The sequence below is a fragment of the Tasmannia lanceolata genome, unplaced genomic scaffold (genome assembly GCF_043159265.1).
Source record: "Tasmannia lanceolata isolate RefF3 unplaced genomic scaffold, GAP_Taslan_0.1 ptg000024l, whole genome shotgun sequence".
Taxonomy (NCBI): Eukaryota; Viridiplantae; Streptophyta; class Magnoliopsida; order Canellales; family Winteraceae; genus Tasmannia; species Tasmannia lanceolata.
The window spans coordinates 9,000,359-9,019,429 of NW_027518701.1; the positions used below are offsets into that span (position 1 = coordinate 9,000,359).

The 19,071-nt window shown below is 38.6% G+C and overlaps 1 protein-coding gene across 1 annotated transcript; it reads left to right on the forward strand.

Moving 5' to 3' along the window:
- Nucleotides 1-328: 328 nt before the first annotated feature.
- On the forward strand, nt 329-18,063 carry LOC143857176 (F-box protein SKIP23-like). The gene is made up of 3 exons (XM_077367563.1): nt 329-511; nt 16,606-17,068; nt 17,163-18,063. Exons 2-3 carry the CDS (start codon nt 16,638-16,640, stop codon nt 17,863-17,865), a joined length of 1,134 nt encoding a protein of 377 aa, XP_077223678.1. The 5' UTR covers nt 329-511; nt 16,606-16,637; the 3' UTR covers nt 17,866-18,063.
- Nucleotides 18,064-19,071: the final 1,008 nt, after the last annotated feature.

Genomic DNA, 19,071 nt, shown 5'->3' on the forward strand with positions numbered 1-19,071 from the left:
AAGCTCAGCTTATATTTTCATTTTTAAATTGCTTCTAACAGCCTTTCTGTGAAAGTCCCTAGCAAATCCCTTGCAAATATGATTATTTTCATTTAATCATATTTTCAAATGAGATAGTAAGACATCTTGGCCATCATCTCTAATAAATTTTCTGCTTTCTAATAAATTTTCTTTTTTGCTGGGCCTTTAAAACCACACAATGTTTCCTATTCCAAAGTATTCTGAAGGGTTAAGATCGGTGTTTCTTTTGATATTTCTTTTTAGATTTCACTGATTTGGGAAATATCTGTGTCTTTTTTTTGAAATTACATACCCTCGCTTTGTAAAAAATCCCACCTTTCCTTTCCCAGCCACGCATTTCCGTCTGCAAGAGTCCTGTCGTCTTCCCTTACTTTATTTTCGTCCCCATAGTTTCAAAACCCTTCCTGCTCTCATTCCTCACGACAATCGCACGGAGCTGCCATTAAAGAAGAGGATTCCCCACCTTCGAATAAATCTCTTGTTGGATAAGGTAATTTTTCACATCATATCTGCAAAATAGGGTTTTGTGGGAGAACGTTTTGGTGGGTTGGGATATTTTTTTCCTGGGTTTTTTCTTTTGGGTAGTCTACGCCTGTCTAACTTGGGGTTTTTTCTTTTGGGTTGCCTACCCCTATCGAACTTGGGGTTTGGGCTCAAATAATGGCTTCCAAAGAGGGTTTTGTGGGTGGGGCTTTTTTTATTTTGCTTCGAAATGGAAGAGGGCTTTGGAGGGGTGGGTAATACTTTAATCTTTTTGTTTTACATTCCTTTTTCCCCATTTCCTTTTCATATTATAGGGTTTGAATTAGGGTTTTTTTTGTTTCTAGGGTTTTAATGGTTTTCTTTATGGGTTTTATTATTGGGGAATATATTTGGGGAAAAGCAGTCACTTTTTGTCTTTTTTGTTTCTTTGTATGAATTTTAGGGTTTTAGTTTTGTTTATTTGTTGTAGATTATAACCGTGATTCAAAAAAATACCTCATATTTCTTATTTTCGAGATTGCTGTGGGAATTCTATTGTTTGAATTGGTAATTAAATTTGGGGAGTGCCACTCTTTTTGTTCTACATTCCTTTTTTTCCCTTTGCTTTTGTATGCAACTTTTATTTATATTCAAAGAAACTAGAGCTTATCAATGTGAATGATTGGATTGACACAATTTTTCATGGGAAGCATGGAATATATAATTTACTATTCTGATAATTTAGGGCTATTGGACCGTTCTTTGCAATAACATTTTTTTATAGTTAAGCTGGGATCAAACCTGCCATCTCAAGGTTGTGATACAGAGCCTCAACCATTTAGCTATAGGCCCAACCATTTTAACATGAGGCAATTTGAATTTGTGGTGAAAGATCACACTTGACTTTCAAGAAATTATAACAGATTATGAAGGATTATTAAATCAACAAATAACAGAATTCAGGATAGGATGGAGCTTCTTTGGAACAGAATTTGATGAATATGACTAATAACAGTCAAAGTTCATTAAAGAATGAAGGAGATACTGCTTATCCCACAAAAAAAGAATGCTTTTAAAACTTTCCTCGCATAAATTGGAGGGCCACACCGGTGACCATAGTTTAAAAACTCACTCAGACAAGAACTCGGCCAAGGTAAAAAGGAATTGAATTGGATCCGCAAATGATTCACACAATAAACTTTTCATTAACTTGGGTAAGGGAAAGGAGTTTTTGATTGATTTGGTAGGGAAAAACTTGGTCTTGGATCAAAATTCATCCAAGGAAAACCAAATTGATTTGGGCAGGTTAATTCTTGACTCTGGGAGTTTTTAAACTATGTATCTCACAGTTTAGTGGTCCAAAAGAAAAGAATCAAGGACAAATTGTAGCTCTCATAAGTCATAACATAGAAATTTTGTGAGGAGTGCCACCGTGTCGAGACTTAAGGGGTGTGACCTTCAGGACCGAATCAAATTCTCAACAATGAAAGTGCGATACCAAATCTCCAATAGACCAACATAGTAACATACCACCTCCATTCAGCTTTCCTAATCTAAGAATAACAGCATCTCATAGATAAATCAAGATATAACCACAATTATATATATATATATATATATAGCTACACTTTTCTCATATATATAGCTTTCTTAAATCAACATGAATACAACATATCCATGTAAAAGGTGACTTTTAAAAAATAGGACGAAGTTTACAACCTTACTACACCATTCCAAAACAGAGCAATAATAATCAAACATGAATACAACATAGCCGTATGAACTTTCTCTAATAAAACATGTCATAAAAAGTGACTCTAAGACCGGTCATATGAAGCCAAATTGATATCTTTTCTATTGCAATCTAAACCAAAACGAAGAAGACCAAATTAGAGGAAGAAGAAAAAACTTGTTTTTTTTTTTTTTTGACCTTTTACTTTCATGGCTTCCTCTTTCCTTCCAGTGAATCTGAGGTTGTTCGAATATACGTTGAGATTAGAGAGACACCGAGAGATTGATTGAGATGCTTAAAAGGAAGGAAAAAAGACTTGCCCTACTTCAACTGGGAGATGCGTTTTGGAAACAAAAGAGATGCCCTACTTCTTTTTTTGGTAGGTATTTGATGCCCTACTTCTACCGGGAGACAAGCTGCGAATGAGAGTATAACGAGCGTGCAAAAAAATCTACCTTAAGTCAGTTGTGATGTTGTGGCAATAACCCATTTGTTATCGTCTTACTCTAGATTCGCTATTGATGGAAGGCAAAGGGGGTAATTTGACATCAGACGATGATTTTAAACGGATGGTTTGGATCATCCTATGATACAAAAAACTCGGTATTTTCTAAAGGGTGCACCCTGGGTTGGCATTTCGTTGGGTTTGGGTTAGGGTTGAGGCCTTGGTCAATCCTTCGTAACATTTTCGATTTCACACGCGTTCTTTCCGCTCTAGCTCTCTGTACACGTGGCCCTCGAAGCGAGAAACGGGTCACCCGCGCGTTATTTCTAATAATTTCGTGTGTTGGATTTGGATGAGATGGTGATAGCTGTTTAAGGAGGTGGGTTTCAATTCTTTCAAGAAAGAGTCAAGTTCTTACCATGGATTCACGTCTCTGTTGCAGAAGGTAAGGTTTGAGGGGTAGGTCTTCTAAGGTTTCATTTTAGGGTTTTTGGGTTTTCCTGTTTTTTTTTTTTTTCTATTCCCTTTTTAGGTTTAATGAAAGAAAAGGGTTGTAAAGAGGGAGATTTTATATGGTGGCCGACCTTTACATGTAAAGGTCGGAGAGAGAAAAACCCCCCTCCACTTTGGATCGAAAATCAAGGGTGACAAGTTTCTCTCTCTCTCTGCCCTTGTTACAAAACGGTTACCAAGAATTCCAAATAGCAAACCAACATTTACCAAAATTTCAATTGTAGAAATTTTCTAAAAAAAAAAATGTAACTTATAAATCTTTATTTGTTGGGCCGCCTCGTGCATCGCACGGGACTACAACTAGTTTATAGGAAATTTCCATTAATTTAAAATTATCATTAGTTTCTTCATCTCCAAAATATACTCACATGACCTCAAAATCCAATGAACGAAAAAAGATAAACAGCTAGCATCTCATTGAAACCCAAAAAGTTGGGTTCATGGATGATTAGAGATCACTGCATTCCTCTTTACGAGAAATTATATGGTGGCCGACCGTTTTGTAACAAGGGCAGAGAGAGAGAGAAACCTGCCACCCTTGATTTTCGATCCAAAGTGGAGGGTGGTTTCTCTCTCTGACCTTTACATGTAAAGGTCGGCCACCATATAAAATCTCCCTCTTTACAACCCTTTTCTTTCATTAAACCTAAAAAGGGAATAGAAAAAAAAAAAAAACAGGAAAACCCAAAAACCCTAAAATGAAACCTTAGAAGACCTACCCCTGAAACCCTACCTTCTGCAACAGAGACGTGAATCCATGGTAAGAACTTGACTCTTTCTTGAAAGAATTAAAACCCACCTGCTTAAACAGCTATCACCATCTCGTCCAAATCCAACACACAAAATTATTAGAAATAACGCGCGGGTGACCCGTTTCTCACTTCGAAGGCCACGTGTACAGAGAGCTAGAGCGGAAAGAATGCGTGTGAAATCGAAAATGTTACGAAGGATTGACCAAGGCCTCAACCCTAACCCAAACCCAACGAAATGCCAACCCAGGGTGCACCCTTTAGAAAATACCGGGTTTTTTGTATCATAGGATGATCCAAACCGTCCGTTTAAAATCATCGTCTGATGTCAAATTACCCCCTTTGCCTTCCATCAATAGCGAATCTAGAGTAAGACGGTAACAAATGAGTTATTGCCACAACATCTCAACTGACGTAAGGTAGATTTTTTTGCACGCTCGTTATAAACAAGTTTGGTCTTCTTCGTTTTGGTTTAGATTGCAATAGAAAATATATCAATTTGGCTGCATATGACTGGTCTTAGAGTCACTTTTTATAACATGTTTTATTAGAGAAAGTTCATACGGATATGTTGTATTCATGTTTGATTATTATTGCTCTGTTTTGGAATGGTGTAGTAAGGTTGTAAACTTCGTCCAACTTTTTAAAAGTCACCTTTTACATGGATATGTTGTATTCATGTTGATTTAAGGAAAAAAAATATATATATATATATATATATATATATATATAATTGGGGTTATATCTTGATTTATCCATGAGATGATGTTATTCTTATATTAGGAAAGCTGAATGGAGGTGGTATGTTGCCATGTTGGTCTATTGGAGATTTAGTATCGCACTTTCATTGTTGAGAATTTGATTCGGTCCTGAAGGTCACACCCCTTAAGTCTCGACACGGTGGCACTCCTCACAAAGTTTCTATGTTATGACTTATGAGAGCTATAATTTGTCCTTGATTCTTTTCTTTTGGACCACTAAACTGTGAGATACATAGTTTAAAAACTCTCAGAGTCAAAAATTGACCCGCCCAAATCAATTTGGTTTCCTTGGATGAATTTTGATCCAAGACCAAGTTTTTCCCTATCAAATCAATCAAAAACTCCTTTCCCTTACCCAAGTTAATGAAAAGTTAATTGTGCGAATCATTTGCGCATCCAATTCAATTCCTTTTTACCTTGGCCGAGTTATTGTCTGAGTGAGTTTTTTAACTATGGTCACCGGTGTGGCCCTCCAATTTATGCGAGGAAAGTTTTAAAAGCATTCTTTTTTTGTGGGATAGCAGTATCTCCTTCATTCTTTAATGAACTTTGACTGTTTAGTCATATGCATCAAATTCTGTTCCAAAGAAGCTCCATCCTATCCTGAATTCTGTTATTTGTTGATTTAATAATCCTTCATAATCTGTTATAATTTCTTGAAAGTCAAGTGTGATCTTTCATCACAAATTCGAACTGCCTCATGTTAAAATTTTGCCATTGATTATGAGAATTTGCTGTCACAACACTAGTTTAATCCAAGATAGATTCTACTCCTTTTTTGTTTTTTTTGAAATGGATTCTACTCCTTTTTTTAACTAGAGATCTGAGAGTTATACTGGTGGACTTACTAAGCAAGAAAAGAAAGCTCAAGGTCACAAGAAGATATTGAGATCTGCTAGTGATCTGAGTGAAATTCGCTGATCCTGTTTGATTTTTAGCAACTATCATTCCTGCATAGAAGCCTCTCCTTGTTGTCCCGAGTATTCCTTTTGATCCTCTTGGATCCTGATCTACTTGTGGTTGATAGCTAAAATAAAATTTGAAGAGTTATGTGCAAATTCTAGAACAGATCTCAGCTTAACTTCATGTTTCATCTATGTTGGAACTGTGAGATCATATTCTGTAATGATCTCTAATCTGATTTCAAGCCTCTGAGTAACTTGTATCTATCTTCCACACATGAACTGACCTGGATAGATTCCTTATTGAAATTCGAGTAACACTTGGAAGAATAGGTCCTACCTCTGTTCACTAGTTTGACACAATTATCTCTGTCGTCAGCAATGTGCTCTTTACTTTTCTTCCTGCTCCATATCTGTAATTTTTGGATCTCAGTTACACCTGTGGCTATCCTAGCAAGCCGAGGCCAGAGACCACTACAATGCAATTGAAAATTACATAAGGACATTGAAAGTTCCCACTTATATTGTTTGTCTTACATCCTAAACATCAGCTCAGAAATATTTCTTTGTTTAGCTTCCTAATGACACAACTAATTTTATTCTTAAGATTTGTGATTTGCTTATGCGGCTTCGAATCTATATCACTCCTTATAGAGGTTGTGTCTTGAGAGCTACCATTCGTAATTGTTTTCTCAGACCACTAGACTGTTTGACCCATTCATGGATGGTCACAATATTTCTAAATTCTAACATCTTTTATCAGAGAAAGTTTCAAGTAACTAATAATAAGTTTGGCATTCCCGTCCCCTGAACTTGACTTTGGCATTCCCGTCCCCTGAACTTGAATTTTTTTTTTCACTACTTTAAAGACTAAAGTCTGCTGTCATTGAAGCAGAACATTGAACTTGTTACTTGTAAGGACTTGAGTATTCATTTTCTCTAGACTGATTCACCCTATATGCTACTTGGGCTCAAATATGAGGCCATAAGAGAAGTTTTCCTATATCCTTGTTTATGAAATAAATACTTTCTTTGAAACCAAATTGTTCCACCTGAGGGGAACAGTTGTGATTTCAAGAAAGTTAAAAGGTTTGAGTACAGGAAATGGAATTCATAGATGGAGTTATTTGGGAATAATAGGCAGACCTTACAGAAAATTTTCCACTAGTAGTATGCTGGAATTCATAGATAGAGTTATTTGGGAATAATATTCAGACCTTATAGAAAACTTCCCACTACTAGCACGACTTCCAAACTTCAGTATCGTGTTTTTTTTTTTTTGAATGATCGTCAATTTTATTAAAATAAAGACCGAGATGGTCGATTTACATAAGAAGTACCAATATCGTGTGTTGGGATGTCTAGTATCACAGTAGATACAATCTGGATAGATAGAATTCCTCTTCATTCCAACAATTAGTACATGGTCGAATAAGGCTTACCACTCTCTCATTATTAGAATTAGAAAGTTAAGGAACTTGGAGATTGTTTGGCAACTCGGTAAGTTGAATATTCACCCCCCCAAGAGTCAGCCCAAAGCTTTGCAACTTTCTCATCACCCATGAAAATCTGTTAAAAAAAGTTTGCCAGTGGTTTTAATAGCCAAGTGGAAATGATCGCCACCCTTATAACCAAGGTTTTAAATTTCGACCGAAATCCGAAATTTCAGTCCAAAATATCGGGTTGAGACCGAAACCGAAATTGGGTGAAATCGAAACGTTACAAAATTTCGACCGAAATTTCGATCGAAATTTTGTTTCCCCAAAATTTAAGGAATATCTCCAAAAAATCTGATTTTAATTCATTATTTAATATTATCCCGAAGTTTCAGCTGAAATTACCGAAATTAATTTCGTCAAAATTATATAGCCTATAAAATAGGCGTTTAGAAGATTTCGTCAGATTTTCGGAAATTTTGGCTGAAATTTAGGTTCGGTTTCGGTGAGGACCGAAACGCATTCTGAAACCGAAATTTAAAACCTTGCTTATAACAACCCTAGAGGAAATTCCTGGCTCTGCCCCTGCCCCTCCCTAGAGGAAATTCCTAGCTCTGTCCCTGCCCCTAAATATTCCTTAGTTCACGCCCCGGTAGGTCAGATGATTTGATTATGTACTTGGTGATCATGAGGCTTAGAGCCACCTTTCTTTGTCATGGCTACCCAAGTTTTCCGATTCTATTTACTATCTATTATATAATAGCAATTGGGTGAGATATGTTCACCTCTGAGCTGAACAGTTTCACTGTCAAGTTCATCCTACGTGGCATCACCAAGATTCTCTCTCCTCTCATTCCAACATGGCATCACCTAGGTTCTCTTTCTCATTCCAATTTTCCGACATTCAAGGGATCTGTCCGAATAGATTGGACTTGCAGAGCGTTCGTGTTAGATGTTTGATCTTCTGCTGTGCTTTCCTCTTCAATTCGTATGATGTGCTGTGCCCTCTTCTTTATATGATGCTGGCTTGTAGATACCAATAAGGCGTGCTCTTTATCGGGTTTTTCTTGGCGCAAAATTTCCAGAATCAGAAAATCCGTGTTCTTTAAATCTCAGTAACTGATTTTTTTTTGGATTGCTCTTTGGACTTTCAGTCCAAGATACGAGGCATATAACATTAGGGGTGCAACCTGAACCCGTCGCGTCGGGTCGGGTCGGGTTCAGGTTGAGGGTTTGGGCAACCCGACCCGATTGAAATCCGACATTTTTTTTTTTATCAAATTTTTGTTTTGTAAGATTAAAAACTCGGGTTGGGTCGGTTCCAGGATGGAAAAAGAGTTCTTCGGGTCGGATCGGGTTGAACCTCGTCAGGTTGGAAAACAGGTCGGGTTCGGGTTGGAAAAATGGGTTCCTCGGGTCACGTCGGGTTGGCCTCATCCCGACCCCCACCTGACCCTAGTTGCACCCCTATATAACATCTAATAATATGTTCTTTTCTCTTAAACTCCCTAAACATATTAGGTTTTTTTCCTTCAATTCTGAATTTCTTAGAAATGTGAGACTGCACACCCCTGAAAATTTTGAAGGTTATACTCTTTTGGGTTGATCAAAAGGTTTGTAGAAATTTTAGAATGTTAAAGAAGGTTTAGAATTCCAAATTTTTAGAAGAAGATATTTAGCAAAGTGTTGAAATATAGTGGGATTTATTAGCTTGCTTATGACTGTAAATTTAATTTCACCCCTTGCGTTGTCACTTCTTCTTGAATTAGATGCCCCACTAGAAACGGTTGTTGGTGGCATTGGACTAATCTTTGTTTTTAATTGAAGATGAAAGAAGGAATTGCCATACAAAAGGGTGGTGATTCAGCCTAATTTTCTAACATCACTAGGTGGACCCAACATATCAAAACAAGCTCAAAATTGGGCTAGCCTGTCATTTCTTAAGCCTGGATTCATGTTGATTTTTCCATAATTTTATGCGAACTCTAAAAGCTATATATAAAATAAGGATGGCTAGGAGCATACTCCTAGGCTAGTAACAAGCCAAAAAATGATCTTCAGGGTCAACCATTACAGTGAGGTCTACACTTTCATGCGATGCCACCCCGTCGAATAACTATTTCACTTCCCTTTCGAATTCTTCATCTACTACCCTTTATTTCTTGAGGTCCCGCTCTCATCTTTTCAAAGACAGGGAAGAGGCAAGGCATTCATCAAAACAGACTTGTCATCATCATCTAGATAATCATTCAGTTTGTGCTTTTGGGCAAGTTGTCAAAACCGAAAGAACTTCCTCCATGCTATGCTGGATCTGAGACTGGTAGGAAAAGGAGAAAAACCTCCGGAATCTTGTTCAGGAATCCCAGAGATTTTCTGCTCGTAGGCTTTTCTTCCAGCAGCCGGATACCCACCACCTTAGTCTCATCCCATTTTTGCCTCCTCACAACCCTTTTTCCGAACCCAAGTAGCTTAAAGAAAGAGTGCTTGTATAACGGTAAATGGGTGTCTTTTAACAGAATAATCCAACAGTCTATACCCAGTGATCGGCCCGACTTGAGACTCTAGCCTGAGTAGCTTCCAGTAAGCACAAAAAGCAAATAGCTGTCTTCCAGAGCAAGAAGAGGATTCTCCTGGATCATCAGGAGTTACCATTCCTCCTTTGTTAATGGTAGCCTGGAAGAAGAACTTTCTTTAGGCTTGAGAGTCTCTTCAAAATATGAGGTTGAGTGTACCTTTTAAGACCAAACCCAGGGCCTTGAACCATCCGCTTCTAGAAGAGAGCGCTAGAAAACTGAAAAAGACGCGAGATGAAGTACCAACTTCCCAACTACCGAGAAAGGGTAAGTTAATGGATGCACCCACAAACGCTTTAATCGCTATAATCTTCCTCAGCCCCTAAAAAATTCCAACCATCCAGGATCCAAGGCTACTGAGTTAGCTATAGATAGGGCCTATCGTACCAGATTGAGAGTAAAATTTTAGGAGCTTCAACAATCTGCTGTTTATCTTCCTTGATCCTGGTTTTGAAGCCAAGATATTCTCCAATATATTCATAAATAAATTTTCTTGTGATCTTGATGCCCTGACTAGGGGATTTAAACCATCATAGACACCGCCAGGGGCTCGATAATCAAAGCTCTTCCTGGCTCTAGGATGGAGGCCAACTATCTTGATATTCGTGAAGGGTGCAACCAGCGAAGCAATTTTTCGCCTAGGGGCAGGTTAGGCTTAGATATCTTGGGACTCACCAACGGTAGACCTAAATGGTCTGAATTCCTTTTTTTAGTTTCCACCACACCTTTTTCGAGGTAGACCAAAGGCACTTTCTTGGGCAACCCCGCCTGAAGATTTGGTTGGTTAGATTTGCAATTTGAATTCCATACGAAGCCCAACGGCTCACCAGGCAAAAGCCCCTTACTCGTAGGAGATTGATCCGCCGGCAAATGAAAACCTAATCCTGGGATAGCGGAATCAGGATTTTCCTTCAGAAGATCAACCCCAATGGTATAGATCTAGTCTAAAATTTTGAGCTTAACGCAGGAGTTAAAGAAAAGCCAGCGGGGGGCTAGAATTTTGGCCGAGACATAACTCATACAATTCTGGTTGTTGCCTTCCATCTTGATTTCTACAACCTTACCAAAAAGGCCCCCTAACGCTTCCACTGTTGAAACAGACCAGCCGTGCAATTAGATGCCATAAAAATGAACCCAATGAGCATCATCTCCTTGAATAAATTCCTTTTTTCATGGTGAGAGGGAAAGAAAATGATTATCCAAGGCCTCAGATCCCTTAACGAGGACCTATAATGCTTGTAATTCTATTTCAAACATAAAAAGAACTTCATTCTTCGTCAACATAGAGGGACAATGTAAAATGGGATTTCCCAGGACACTTGTGCCCATTTTCAGAACTCCTACAAGGTCTCATTATAGTTTTTCTTTTTCCCTATCGGACAAGCTCTTAGGGAACCCATACGCACATCCACTTCCCTACCCGAGATAGATAACAGTGGAAAACCTAGACTTTTGTGGTGATAAATTTTACCCGAATCAGGCCAAAGATCATCTTCACCACCATTTGGATTCTACCCTAGATGATGAGCTAGCACGAGGAACCCATTTTGAAGGGATTCTGGCCCGATGACACGTGCGACATTCATCCCGCCATCTAAAGTTGAGATATTGACAGAGAGAGCAAAACCATGCTCCTGATCTATTGTCTTGAACATGCTTAAATCTCCCTATGAGTCTCCCCCTCCCCCGAGATGTACTGGGTGAGGGGGTCAGATTCAATCTAGCTTGCCAACACCTTCTGCATCTATTCCGCCATCCAAAATTATGGTAGCGACAATTTGGGCATTGCCAATCCTCCTTGTACTCGGGGTTCTTTTTCTGATTTGCTTCTCTCATAGGACTCGGTCTAAATTCTCCTTTTCTATATCTTTTGTGTTGATGTCATCTATTTCTTTCCATTGCCCTATTGTTTTCTATGTCCTTTGTGTTGATGCCATATCTTTCTTTACATTGTCTGGTGTTGTCTTCTATGTCTCCTATGTCTTTTGTGTTGATGTCAAAGGCGCACAACAACTGTTTGAAGAAATGTCTGAGAGAGGCGTGGTGCCTTGTTTGTCTTCGTTTTTTGTTGCAAGTTGGATTTGAAATGGATCAGGTAGGGCATCCGTTTACAGCGTGGGTGGGATCAACATACATTTCGGGTAGGGAATCAGAAAGTATTCGACCTTCAACCTGAGGGGGAATGTTGTCATGCTTTTCTTAGAGTTATTCCTTTCTCTTGATACTGTCTTTTTCTTCGTATTGTCTTCTTGGGGGAGTGTTGTCATGTTGTCTTTTCTTGAGGGAGTGTGTTATCGTCTTTTCTTTATGATCTGAGTTTTGGTACACATCCCATACATGATGGGGCCTTTCAAATGAATGCTTAGGATCACCCAAAAAATGTGGGCCCACCATGTTTTCCTACACTCGAGCGCAGGAATTGTTTCCTCTCTCTCTCTCTCTCTCTATATATATATATATATATATATATGAGGAAAGTGTTCCTGAGCTAGAGCTCAGATAAGCTTATCTGAGCTCTAGCTCAAAAACACATGTGGCGTCACAGTTTTGGGGTATCCAAAGCATTCATTTGGAAGGCCCTTCGATGGATAGGGTGTCTACCAAAAAATCAGATCGATAGGATCATCCTAACCCAATCAAAGGTGGAGGGGGAAATGGACCGACACTATGTGTCCATATTTCTGCCCATTTTTTCCCTCCACAAATGGCAGGGTTAGGATGATCCTATAGGGCTGATTTTTGGTACACACCCTATCCCTGGAAGGGCCTTCCAAATGAATGCTTCGGATCACCCCAAAAATGTGGGAACACTTTCCTTTCTCTCTCTCTCTCTCTCTCTTTATATATATATATGTGTGTGTGTGTGTGTGTGTGTGTCCTGCACACACACACACACACTCGGTTTGAGGGCCTATATGTGTGTGTGTTTCCTTTACAAATTGTGGAGGAAAGTGTTTGTGTGTGTGTGTGTGTGAGGAAAGTGTTTCTGAGCTCGAGCGTCGAAAACTCACGTGGGCCCATATTTTTTGGGGTATCCAAAGCATTCATTTAAAAGGCCCTATCATGGATAGGGTGTGCACCAAAAATCAGGTCCATAGGATCATCCTAACCCTTCCATTTGTGGAGGGAAAAATGGACCTGTTTCTCCACAAATCTGCCCATTTTCCCTCCACAGATGGAAGGGTTAGGATGATCCAATGGAGCTGATTTTTTGTGGACACCCTATCCATGATAGGGGCTACCAAATGAATGTTTTGGATCCCCCAACAATGTGGGCCCACACCTATTTCTTATCTGAGCTCTAGCTCAGAAACACTACTCTCTCTCTCTCTCTCTCTCTCTCTCTATATATATATATATATATATATATATATATATATATATATATATATAGAGAGAGAGAGAGAGAGAGAGAGAGAGAGAGAGAAAAGTGTAGCTACACACTCGTGCTTAAAATTCAGTGGGCCCCACATTGTTTGGGTGATGCAAACCATTCATTTGAGGGGCCCTCACATAGATAGGTTGTGCCCAAAAAATCAGCTCCATAGAATCATCCCAACCCTACGATTTGTGGAGGCAAAAATGGACGTGTAAAAACCTTATGGGATTTGCTAGCGTCCATCGCAGAAGGCATTTCGCAGATGGTTTGTTGCATCTGACAGCATCCACCTCAAGAATGAAGACAAATCTGCTGAAAAGTGAGCCTCTGTGGCGGCTATCAGATGCAACAGACCATCAGCGAAATGCCTTCTGCAATGGATACTAGCAAATCCCTATAATATATATATATATATATATATATATATATATATATATATATATATATATATATATATATATGAGGAAATGAAGTATGTGCAGCTGCACAGATAAGCTATTTGTGCATGGCTGCACAAACCATAGTGGGGCCACATTTTTTGGGGGATCCTAAGCATTCATTTGGAAGGCCCTTTTATGGATAGGGTGTGTACCAAAAATCAGCCCTTTAGGATCATCCTAACCCTACCATTTGTGGAGGGAAAAAATGGACAGAAACAATGTTTGTCCATTTTCCCCTCCAACTTTAATTGGGTTTGGATGATCCTATAGGGCTGATTTTTGGTACACACCCTATCCATGGAAGGGCCTTCCAAATGAATGCTTTGGATCCCCCAAAAAATGTGGCCCCCACTATGGTTTGTGTAGCCATGCAAAAATAGCTTATCTGTGCAGCTGCACATACTTCATTTCCTCATTTACAAACTATGAGGAATTGAAGTATGTGTAGCTGCACATGTAAGCTATCTGTGCATGGCTTCACAAACCATAGTGGGGGCCACATTTTTTGGGGGGATCCAAAGCATTCATTTGGAAGGCTCTTCCATGGATAGGGTGTGTACCAAAAATCAGCCCTATAGGGTCATCCTAACCCAATCAAAGTGGGAGGGGAAAATGGACAGACACTGTTTTTGCCCATTTTTCCCCTCCACCCTCCACAAATGGCAGGGTTAGGATGATCCTAAAGGGCTGATTTTTGGTACACACCCTATCCATGGAAAGGCCTTCCAAATGAATGCTTTGGATCATATATATATTTTTGGGGGGATCCAAAGCATTCATTTGGAAGGCCCTTCCATGGATAGGGTGTGTACCAACAATAAGCCCTATAGGATCATCCTAACCCAATCAAAGTTGGAGGGGAAAATGGACAGACACTGTTTTTGCCCATTTTTTCCCTCCACCCTCCTCAAATGGCAGGATTAGGATGATCCTAAAGAGCTGATTTTTGGTACACACCCTATCCATGGAAGGGCCTTTCAAATGAATGCTTTGGATCATATATATATATATATATATATATATATATATATATATATATATATATATATATATATATATATATATGTATGAGGAATAAGATTGTACGCTCGACCGTACCTAAAGTTAGGTACGGTAGAGTGCCAAATCACATGGGTCCCCCATTTTTTGTGGGCATCTAAACCATTCATTTGCAAGGCCCCATCATAGATAGGGTGCATACCAAAAATCAGCACCATTGAATCATCCTAACCCTCTAAAACTGGAGGCCAAAATGGGCAGATTTGTGGACAAACACTGTCTGTCCATTTTGGCCTCCACAAATGGATGGGTTAGGATGATCCTATGGAGCTAATTTTTGGTATGCACCCTATCTATGATGGGGCCTTGCAAATGAATAGTTTAGATGCCCACCAAAAATGGGGGACCCATGTGATTTGGCACTCTACCGTACCTAACTCTAGGTACGGTCGAGCGTACAATCCATTTCCTCTCTCTCTCTCTCTCTCTCTATATATATATATATATATATATATATATATATATATATATATATATATATATATATATAGAGAGAGAGAGAGAGAGAGAGAGAGAGAGAGAGAGAGAGAGAGAGAGAGAGCATTTAGGCAATTTCACAAAAGTGATTTTATTAAGCCCCTATTTATCAAGAGAGAAGTGTCACATGTGGAAAGATTTAAGGGTATTAAATAAAAAACTTAGTCAGTGACTAGGTATCACTCTCTCCTAAAAAAGTGGTGGCACTTCCCTCTCTCTTGATTTTCTTTTATTAAATGGCCTACTAAAATCTCTCAATCAATATCTCTGTCTCTCTTTCTTCCACTCTGTCAATTGAATTTTCGCGCTTTTCATCTCTCAATATCTCTCAGTTGAATATCTTTTCTTAAATGACCTTTTAAAATCTCTCAATCAATGGCTTACATAATTTATAAAGCATGAAAGGATATGTTTTTGTTTTTCCTGATATCCGTGCTGAACTTTGTTTGAGTCATGCGTCAATGGTGCAGTTCTCTAATCTTGTGTGAATTGGTCATCTCGAAACTTATCTGCACATGCACCTTGTTTAAAATCGTGTAACTTACAATTCAGATCAGTTTGGCCATTATAAGATGAACTTAACAATTCATCTTGAATTCTACTTGATTAAAGTCATAATGTTCAGTAAAAGATAGAGTTGGGAATCATGAAATAAGTTGGGGATCATGATATACTACATGTTTGTGCTTCTGTTGCCTTACACAATTATTCTCCCTAATCATAAAGAATTTCATACCTTCCACATGCCCTTCATCTGTCCAATTATGTGCAAATTTACTGAGTTGTGTAAAGCAAGCATTATATTGTGCCATACTTCCGGTATCATCTGATCCTATTTGTGTTGATCGGTAGAGTGATACTATCATCTATTATAGTAGTATAGCATTTATTTCCAAAAGTGGGCTTCTATTATCTAGGGGAGCATGCATGGCAACAAGAAATCCAAACAAGCAAATTAGAAGCATCAAGTAGTTTTGGTATAGGTCACTCTTTTCCGTTTAATGTCATATGTCCCTTACGAAAGAGTTCACTGTAATGACTATGGTGCATATCGATGTGACATAATATATATATATATATATATATATATATATATATATATATATATATATATATATATAAGCCCAAATACTTTCATATAATTAGTTTATAATCAGTCATGCGTGTCTAAATTTCTCTTGTTGTGAACGAGTCTCGCCTTCATGCCTATATATATTTATCGATGTTTGCTCGATCACATGAGGGTGACAATCTTCAAGAGCGCTCTTCACACAAACTCTAGCAGAACATCCGCGTCCTTCATACAAACTCTAGCAGAACATTCCAGGTAGCACTCATTGGTCCAAATATCCATTGACAAGTCTCATGGTCTTATAAACATTGTAGATGTGTTTTTGTAGACATATCTTCGCCTAATTAGGTCAATATGCATTCTTGACACATAACTCGCTGTGGAAACATATGTACCAACAAGCTTAGAGGATTTTAAATAATTCCACCATTCACACGATGCACATATATTACTGCAGTAACATAATTTTTAGAGAGTATCTAAAGAGGGCCTAAATCTCCTTCGCATATTTACATGTCTTACTTCAATTGTATATATTACTTATTTGCTCTGTCTGTGTTCCATAATTATTTTTCTTTTCTTAGCTTCCAATCCCGTCAATAGCAAGAAGGTACTCATGATCAGTGACATGGGTAAGTGGTCCGAAATTCCAAATGAGTTGTTAGAAATGGTCGTGGATCGTCTACCTCTCATCGATCATATCCGGTTTGGTGCTGTGTGCTCATCCTGGTATCAGGTCACCAAGGAAAATCACCACCGGTTGGACTTTCAAGACCAACTTCCACTTATGATAATCCCTGATAAAGAGCGTAATGAAACTCGTGGCTTCTATAGTATCACTAAAAATAAGGTTTACAATATTCAATTGCCAGAATTTCATGGAAAATGGTGTTGTGTGTCTTCCAAGGGATGGGTGGTCACAATAGATGAGAGCGGTAACGTTCATCTATTAAATCCCTTCACAAGTACCCAAATTCAGCTTCCCTCCCTTAACAGATTTCCTGACAACCAACATAGTACTAATCCTGAAGTACCAAGGAACTACAGGTAATCATCAGGACTTTTTTTTATTGGCAAATTTTATTTCAACACTAGACTTGTTGTTACCATTATCACTAATTGTTTGAAATTATCCTTGCAGGTATATTGTCAAGACTGTTTTATCAGCAAATCCTATTTCAACACAAGATTACATTGTTGCTACCATTGTCACTTATGACTGGAAATTGTCCTTCTATAAACCGGGGGATGAAAAATGGACTACAATAAACAATGAATGGATTCACTACGAAGATGTTATATATTACAAGGACAAATTCTATGCAATCACCAATCATAATGCTGTTGTAACTTGTGACTTTGCCTCCATTGATAACCCCAAGTTTACAGTAATTACACCTCCATTTGAAGGAGGAGTTGACAGGAGGTATCTAGTGGAATCTTCCGGGAAGTTGTTGAAGGTTGAAAGATTTTGCGAATGGAATCCTGATTATGAGTTAGATAGAGATGGCAATGTAGTCCAACCTTGTCCAGAATGGGTTTGTAGGACGGACTGGTTCGATGTTTTTGAATTGGACGAAGTCACAAGAGAGTGGATCCTGATCGAAAGCTTAGGCGATGAAATGTTGTTTGTGGGATACAGTAACTCTTTCTCTCTCTCAGCTTCTGACTTTCCCCAGGGCAAGGGAAACTGCATCTACTTCACTGACAATTCTGAAAATTTACCAGAGTGGGGTCTTGATAACGGTGTCTTCAACTTGGAGGATAAGAGTGTAAAACCATTTTATCCCAGCTCTTCGACTTGGATTACGAAGCCTATTTGGGTCCCTCCATATTTTAGTTAGTGAATCCCATTTAATTATTATTAGCTTCCTATTTATTCTTAGTTTGCTAAGTAGTAGTTTGATTATGTGACCATAGGTTCATCTATGGTTAGTTTGCTAAGTAGTGGTTTGTATTCTGAGGCAATTGTATGCACTAACTTATTGTATTTTCTCTAAATAATGATTTTTTATGAATTATGCATGAGAAACTTTGCCGTGTTTGATTATGTAACCATAGGTTCATCTATGGTTAGTTTGCTAAGTAGTGGTTTGTATTTTTTTTTTTGAAATGGCAAAGTAGTGGTTTGTATTCTGAGGCAATTGTATGCATTAACTTATTTTTTTTTCTAAATAATGATTTTTATGAATTATGCATGAGATACTTTGCTAATGATTTTTATGAATTATGCATGAGAAACTTTGCCATGATCTTTTTTTTTCTGAGAAAATATTTAGGCAAGGTATATCTTGTTTAAAGAAACAAAAACCAAAGAATTAGCTGCTTGAAACAAAGGAAGCTACAAGTGTAGGCACCGGAGCAAACAATGCCCTAAACGTAAGACAAGCTGTTGCGCGCAGCAAACAACCTGCTAACAACGGCTTGACTTAACTAATAGGGCATTGCTTGCGTAGCTTGCTTGCAGGGCTTTGAAAATGAAAGCTATAGATATACCGCTTTAAGGATTTTCTATGACGCTGGAAAAGAAGGGACGCTTTCGCTAACCTAAGAGCGGAAACATCGAAAGATGGAAGTTGGTCTCAGAATACCCTCGAAAGAGCCTTTGAGACTGCCTTCTAGACACATCTAAATCTATGTGAGTTGGGTTTAGAACGTCGTGAGACAGTTCGGTTCCTTTCTATTATTCTTTTTCTTTCAAGAATCAAGGCAAACTGAATCAGTATGATGGGCCCTCACATAGATACGGTGTGCCCAAAAAATCAGCTCCATAGGATTATCCTAACCCTTTGATTTGTGGAGGCACAAATGGACAGGTATAAACCTTCACAAATATGTCCATTTTTTGCCTCCACTAATCGAAGGGTTTCTATGGAGCTGATGTTTTGGCAGCTCTATGGTCCAGAGGCGGAGGCACATATAGCATGAGCCCCCCCCCCCCCAAATGACTTTTAAAGGTGAATGTCTGTACATGCATGCCTAGCTCCTGTAGTGTCCAGTCCCTCGTCCTCCCAACGACCAATCAGTGGCTGAGCCAGGTGGGGGCAAGG

What these genes read in the sequence shown, in the direction of transcription:
- LOC143857176 (XM_077367563.1), top strand. Translation starts at nt 16,638, where the DNA reads ATGATCAGTGACATGGGTAAGTGGTCCGAAATTCCAAATGAGTTGTTA. An exon ending in GAAGTACCAAGGAACTACAG is followed by an intron (nt 17,069 to 17,162) that starts GTAATCATCAGG and finishes TTATCCTTGCAG; the next exon opens with GTATATTGTCAAGACTGTTT.